We start from the raw sequence: 7,500 nt of genomic DNA, 5'->3' as shown, positions 1-7,500 counted from the left end.
TAAAAAACGAGTTAATGGACAAACACAGGGAGAAAGGATGTCCGCATTCAGTTGAACCTTGCCCACTTAGTTGTGGTGAACTACTATCGAGGTACGGAAATAATTTTTACGTTATCATGAAATGAACACCCTGCAGCACTGCAACATATTTCCCTCGTTAATGTTGCTAGTATCTTTTACTGTCTAGGGCCTGTTTTAAACGTTGCATTTTACATGTGCCGAATCAAATGCAAATGAGCGAAAACAATAGATTTTTCTCATTTGCATTAGACTCGGCGCATGAAAAATGCGACGTTTAAAACGGGCCAAACAACGGGAATTAAGTGGTTAAAATTAAAAACTTGTGCAGGACGGTAAGTTTTATTCTTTCTCACTATTTACAAAAGCGCGCGCTCTCATTGGCTCGCTATCTCGGATTATCAGCCGATAATCACCGCGACGGACAAAATGGCTGCCAGTAGTCGTTTTGCAACTGTTAAGTGAAGATGATTTCGCGTTGAAATTTTTTTTTCTCTTTTTTGAAATAATCACCTGTGTATTTAAACTAAACAATTATTCGCCTCAGGCTCAGTTAAATATATACTCTTCGTATTGGTCGTCAGATGGAGGCTCCCAACACTCATCCGATTCAAAAATCGTGGAACAAATTTTAAAGTTTGAACTTTTTTTTTCAGAAGCCAGATTAATCTTCATTTGCATAATTGCCCAGAGAAAGCCGTGGAATGCCAGGTGCCGGGCTGCAAGCGGGTTATTAAGCGCAAAAATACAGCTGCCCATGTGGTTGAATCAGCTGTGTCTCATTTTCGACTTCAGTCTGGAGAGATACAGCGTTTGCGCCGCGAAATCCATGAAAAGGTAATATTTAATTCCTCGATGCGATAGCATATTTCATTAATCATTCCTGTAAGTAGTAGATAAAATATGAGCGGGAGATCTGTATGGGCGTTTACAATGGCGGGCCGATAGGCGAGCCATTGCAAACGTCGATACAGATCGGACGCGAATATTTTGTCCTGCTAATGCAAAGTATTGTTATTTTAATCAGTAGAGATCTAACGGTATATCAAAAGTTAATGAATACCAATTAGCTGAGCAGGAGTTTGTATCAAAAGTTATTCTACTGTTTAATAATTCAGTTGATTTGTTTTGGGGTTTACTGTTGTGTACATGTGATCTGAATACTGTGCTGGGATTGGTTTGCACCCTCATGAATTATTAATACATTTTACAACTGATCATAGGATCGCCCTATCAGGCTAATTTATAACTACAGTAGAACCTCCTCTAAGCGACCTACGAACATGTTGAAATTGTTTCGCTTCTGATGTTTCACAACAGCTACAAATCCTTAAAGCCTTGTAAATGTTAAGAATGAACTGAACATAAACTAAAGAGAATTGGATTGCGAGGATTTAATTTTACAGACCGGTAATTTACATGTTAACAAGCTAAGTGTGAAAAGCAATAGACCTGAGACCACAGAAGAGTCCGTAACTTTTGCGTTGGTTGTTAACGGTCGTATCATCTCGCAAGTGCCAACTCACGCGGGAATTATGGGGTGACCGCGTCTGATCTTCTAGTTCTATTAGATCAGCAAATCAGCAAAATCAGTCCCAAATTTCGCCTCCTTGAAGATCTGTAGACAACAGAGTATATATATGCATTTCTTCTATTCACGCAGAAAGCGAATTTGGAGAAAACTTCGGTACTTCAAAGCAAGTTCTATCTCTTTTAATAATAACCAGGGATGCGATGCTACAACACCCCACTGATTATCCAATTTCCGCTCTATATCCATTACGTCGTCGCTTACGGGAAGTTAAAAAGCAAATGAAAATTCGCGATCTCCTATACAGGAGGTTCCCAATATGCTAATGTGATCTGTTATTTTCGAAAACTAGGGGAGGAGTTGTGAAAAGATGGTCGGAACGTTTGCTATATTCTCTATTAGAGTTACACCCACCGCAGCACCTTTCCATATCTAACGTGAGAAAGCCATGTGTCTTTATTGGATGCTTGATACACCAAGCTCAATTCGATTCTCACGATGAGGAATTTGCCTCGCGAGGTGAATTGCTCACCAAAAGTTCCCCGCACACGGTGAGGAAACGGCTGAGCAAACCGCCACGCTCTTTCCTCAAGTAATCAAACCTTTTCTCTCATATTATTAGAGCAACCCACAAAATCAATATGGCCCGAAGGAAAAACATTCGGCATCATTTCGATGGACTATAGAGAAGTTTTTGGAGTTTCATGCCCTTCACAGGACCAAGCAAGAACCCTTAACGAGCCAAGCCTTTATTAAAACTGGCCACAGATGGAGGGGTGTCATCGACAACAACAGTGTCTTCTTACAACTGCGCGCAGCTGCTAATCCTGTAACAGCACATATAAGGTACAACCCGAAAATTTCCAAAACATAAATCAAATCAGGAAACTATTTCTCTTGTTCTCCATTCACGATTCAGAGAGTCCCCAACAGGGGTTTTGGGGAACAAAGAACATGGCTAATTTGAACGGGTAACACGGGAACAATGACAAAATATTTAAGGGAACAAAGGAACATAAACAATTTTAGAGATCAAAAAGCTGGGAACAAGTTAGAAAGTAATTTCGGGAACAAGGGAACCCAAGCAATTCTTTCAAGGGAACAAGGGAACAAGGACCCCCCATCCTACACTTGGAATGGTGATTAACCAAATTATAAACGAACTCACAAAAAGAACAACGTAAAACTTCTGGAAGCGATGATAATGGAAGAAAAGTATTATTCTTTTTCAGCAAGTAAAAATATAATCTTTTGTTTGACTAGGTTTGTTTTGATGCCTGGCGAGCACACCAAGGACAAGATTGTGGATGTTGGACGCGTCACTCTCAAAGAAGGGGACATGTGGGGTGCGCGTGTGCCAGATATGAAGAGATTCATTGATGGAAATGGAAATCTGGCCGTTAAATTTATAATAAACTATCTGGAATATTAATTTATGCTATATTCGTTTAATTAATTAGGACTCCATGTAGAATACGCAATTTCATTGCTCCATTTAGTGCATGAACTAGAAGACATCGATTCTTTTTACACATTCAACACACTAAAACTGTAAAAATTGTAAAAATAAAACCTACTAGTCTTGAAACATCTTTCGCTCTTAGAACCTCTTCAGTCAGTATGCTTACACATATTTCAAGACTTTCTTAGTGAGTTGAATGTGTAAAAGGACCTCGACGTTCAAAGTTATTTAGCCATTTATTGAAACCATTTGTTGATGATAACACTCAACAACATCCACGGAAACCACAAGCGACATTTCCTAATGTTACAATAAATTTTTGAAAGGTCGTGAAAAACGAGACAACTTGCGACGTCGATTTTCCACGCAACACGATTAAGTGAGAAATCGACGGCCATTATGTTAGAGCGTTTTCACTCACGAGACCAGCAGCCATATTAGATTACTGAAACAAACGAATATTTGCATAAAAATAGAGTTATTCCCTGGATGATTAGTTTGGTACACCATCATGGCCGCCATTTCTTTGCTTTGGAACACCAACATGGCCGCCGTTACTTCATGTGAAAACGCTCTATACGAGTCGATTTTCCAAATATTCGGCGTCCTGCTTTGCGAGTTTTTGAGCCAAGGCGATTTTTAACTATTTTAAATTTGTTTCTAACAGATTATATTCATTTAGAATTACAGTATTATTAAGCAAGACCCACCTGTTAATTATTATTGTTACTTGCGTTCTGCGAGCAATAGATCCAAGAAACCTAACCTATATATTAACTGCGATCTAATAGTCTCTGCTGACGAAAGTACCTTCTCCATCTGTAAATTCCAATCAAATAAATGTAACTCCTCTTCTTTATCACAAAGTCTTAGAGACTCACCCTGACCTTTTGATATATATTCCTTCCTTTTCAATGAGATCGAGGAACTAAAACTTTAATTGTGCTTTTCATTAATTCAAAAAAATGTCGTCACCTGCTTGTCAAAGTTCGCAGTGCCCGTGTTAACACATTGCTCCAGTACTTAACCGTTTTCACCAATCTCGGTAATCAAGTCCATGAGAATAATTCGTGTTCGTATTGACGTTTAAATTCGAGCATGTTTGAATTCGTGTACGGATCACTGGTATTCGTGTACGAACATAAGATGTTTGAGATCGAGTACGGATTCCAACCATGTTTAATTCATGTAACTTGTATTCGTATACGAATTACAAACGACGTGTGTATTGGAGTACGGATCACTGGTATTCGTGTACGGATAGCAATGCGAGGTCTTATTGCGGAAGTCGTACTCGGTTACTCAGCAAAGTATAATGATCCAAAAAAATATGGCCACAGTGCGACCCCTGCCTAAGTTATCGGGTAATTACCGGGTGACTTACCGGGTCTTTCGAGAAACAGGCCCCTGGACTTGTACCGTCGGCCATATTGTGTCGCGGTGGAAGAGCACATAGAAGTTAGTTGTATTGAGTGCAAGCGATTAGCCAACCATTTTACACAGGTATTTCATTCAGTCACTTCGGAAAGATCTGTAAAGCTTTGAAAAACGTTTTGAAGAGGTGAATTTATCGTATTTAGTTTAACCTTCTTGCAAGGTTATAACCATTACGCAAATTGTTCGAAAAGATCTTTCTGCCGTAAGATTTCGAGTTCTCCGACTCTGCTAATAAGAGATCCAGTCTAGAATTAGTGTGTCAAGACTTGCTTTTGGACTATCTTGAGACTGCAAACCTAGGATGAATTCTTATTACACTTCTATTAAAATAGTGTGAACAGTTCTTTTGTCATTGCCTTGTCTGTGACCGGTGATCTGATATTCGAGTTAGAGGTAGTCAAGTTGATGTGGAAGCAGCTTCTGTCACTTGCGTTACGGTTCAGTGAGGTTTCCTACAGATCGTTTTCGGACTGCTGTTGTCGTTACAGCTCGGTGTACTCTATCGCTAGACCTTGCAAAAGGTAATTTTGTCCTTTTTTTTTTTTTGAAAGGTATTGAGTATTCGTGGATAGGTTCCTTTAGAGTTGATTTTCAGCTTATCTCCCGCACACTTCTTCCGTAAAAAGATTCGTGAGACCCCCAGTGTTTAAGTGTTTCTTTTTCAGTTCCCCCTTTAAGATTGTGTTCAGCTTAGCTTCAATTGTCAACTTTCAATTTCGATTGTTGAGTTGAATTTATCATAAAATTTGCCACAAATGTTTCATTTTCCAATTCACTAGAGTTAAGTCTAGCTTATATCAAAGTTAAAAAAAAAAGTTATTGAAGGTTTGATCTTTGTGAAGAATTGAAAAAAAAAAGAAAGAAACTAGTCCCAGCTGAGCCTCAGATATTGTAAACAATGTCTTCATCAGTACTTACTTATAGTATATGTAAAAAACCTACAAGGAAGAATCTCGTCCCATAAATGATGTTAAAGGAAAAATGTCAAGCCTGTAGGAATGCCACTATCCGCCTCTGATGTTCAGCGTCCAAATGCACAATGCCCCTGTACAAGCTAAAACATTTAAAGTCACTACCAAAGTCCACTTATGTCCAGGTTCGACCCTAATTAGATACACGCCCAATTTTGACATCCAACACAGTGTCCCTTTAAGTCTAAGCATTTGCTACCTATTTTCAACAATAACGTAAGGGTAAAGGTCAGCATTATTTTTAGCTTTGGGTAAATGCAGCAGCTAATCTTCACTTAAAGAGTAGCATTTGGGGGACACTTTGTGACATAAATTGTCTGTATTCTGAGACACAAGTGATGTTGAAGTTGGCGAGAAGAGCAAGGGGACACTTCGTGACACTTATTGAAATCCGCGTGCATCTAATTAGGGTCAAACCTGGACATATCTCCAAAGTCAGTAGATGATTTGTTCCCTGAAGCTAAGAAAACTTTTTGGGAAAAAAAGGTTTGGCTGTGTGGCCCTCATAAGCAGTTTAAGGTGCTGTGGTGCATGTTATGTAAGGTTGCACAGGCTGTCACCCAGTGTAAACAAAAGTGTTCCACAGCCCCTGTCTGCAAACAATTTTATTTAAAATCAAGTTGGTTGTGCCCCAGTGTCATATGAACTGACGTCAAAGCGAACTCAGCGGAGGATTTGAAACAAACTTTAAAACTGCGCAAGGTAAAAAGTGGCTGAACTTAAAACAGAAGTTGAAAACATGGGTCCCTCAAATGAACAGATCTGACAGGAAATTCTTGAAGGCCAATTTGATGGGGTAAACTTTCCTTCTTTTAACTCACATGGTAAAATATTCTACCATACATATTCTACCTTACTAGTTGGTTTTTCAGTTTATTTGGATTGGTAATGAAAAGATGAACACAATTCAAGGATCTCCCAAGCCCGCGAAACTGAAAACATGGCATACTGTCATGCTTGTATAACAGGGTAAAAGTTACTACTGGTAACCCTGCAAAATACAGTAAAGACCCACACATAAGAACCTAGAATTTTCGAGGTCAGGCTGAGCAGGTTCTAATATTTTAGGCTATTTTTTCATAATTCAGGCTGATTACATGTAGTTTCTTAAGAGGTTCTTATTTCTCAGAGGAACAACAATAAATTTCTATATTTTATTCATAAGATATGTAGACAGTATTGCACTGTAGCTTTATGGAAAACATATTTCTAGAGAAAATCCAATAAAATGCCAATCAAAGAAAACATATACACAATAGACCTAATCGGCTAACTCAATGTTGTACCCAATTCAAATCTCTCGAGATTAAGATTCTTTGTGTATTGTATTTGCATTATAATGTACCATTCATATTTAAATGATATGGAAATACCTGAAACAAAACGTTTTTTTCCCAAAGGGTTTGAATTGGGTACAACATTGAGTTAGCCAATTAGGTCTATAACAGGAGTTTTCTCGAGGGTGATTTTTTTGTAAAAGTACCTCTTTTTCTTTGCCAGGCTCTGCAGGTTCTTATATTTTTGGGTATTTTTAAAATGCCAAATTTCAGCCTGTACTAGGTTCTTATATGTGAGTTTGTACTGTATGCATTATTCCCTAAAATAGAAAACTAATCCAGGCTATAAAGAGTACTCTTTTTGCATTCTAATAATCAGATCAGAGTCAGTAATTATTACTGACTAATTCAACGTCAGGACATTTTTCCTTTACCTTTGATAATAAAAAAATAAGATCACAATATTTTTCAGCTCTATAAGTACTTTGCACGCATTCTGGTTTTAGAAATGTTTTGGAAACATGATTGTAAACATGCGAACCTCACTCTCTAGGAGGTGTTTCTTACTAGAAGTAAAAAGTAAAAGGAGCAAGCCATTGTCTTCACTTCTTTCAAATTCCATTCAGGAAAAAGTGAATGCAAATGCTAACATCATGGAGGGCTGGAAGTCCCAAATGGGTTGAACTGTTGAACTGTGTGGCACAGCAATACACAAATAAGGAAATTAAGCAAATGTTCAGGTTTACTAACAGTCGAGGAGAAGAAGTATCATGCACAGACTACGAATTAACAAAAGCTAGACTT

At 38.2% G+C, this 7,500-nt stretch overlaps 1 protein-coding gene and 1 long non-coding RNA gene across 3 annotated transcripts in view; one reads left to right on the top strand and one right to left on the bottom strand.

Moving 5' to 3' along the window:
- The window catches only part of LOC138058918 (TNF receptor-associated factor 5-like), a 23,847-nt gene extending 19,917 nt beyond the window's left edge, over positions 1-3,930 (top strand). The window contains exons 2-5 of one of the 2 annotated variants that reach the window (XM_068904376.1): positions 1-91; positions 675-855; positions 2,172-2,395; positions 2,813-3,930. The exon at positions 1-91 is cut by the window's left edge and continues 374 nt beyond it. In XM_068904376.1, coding sequence (XP_068760477.1) covers positions 1-91; positions 675-855; positions 2,172-2,395; positions 2,813-2,981 — 665 coding nt within the window. In that variant the 3' untranslated portion in view covers positions 2,982-3,930. The remainder of the gene's footprint in view (positions 92-674; positions 856-2,171; positions 2,396-2,812) is intronic. The other variant, XM_068904377.1, reaches the window with a different exon arrangement.
- Positions 3,931-7,204: 3,274 nt separating this feature from the next.
- LOC138060106 (uncharacterized) overlaps positions 7,205-7,500 on the bottom strand; it is a 2,071-nt gene continuing 1,775 nt past the window's right edge. The window contains exon 3 of the long non-coding RNA XR_011134293.1: positions 7,205-7,500. This exon is cut by the window's right edge and continues 146 nt beyond it. This is a non-coding gene — a long non-coding RNA (uncharacterized lncRNA).

The sequence above is a fragment of the Montipora capricornis genome, chromosome 8, assembly GCF_036669925.1.
Source record: "Montipora capricornis isolate CH-2021 chromosome 8, ASM3666992v2, whole genome shotgun sequence".
Taxonomy (NCBI): Eukaryota; Metazoa; Cnidaria; class Anthozoa; order Scleractinia; family Acroporidae; genus Montipora; species Montipora capricornis.
The sequence above is the reverse complement of the archived record's forward strand: the minus strand, read 5'-3'. Positions and strand labels throughout refer to the sequence as shown.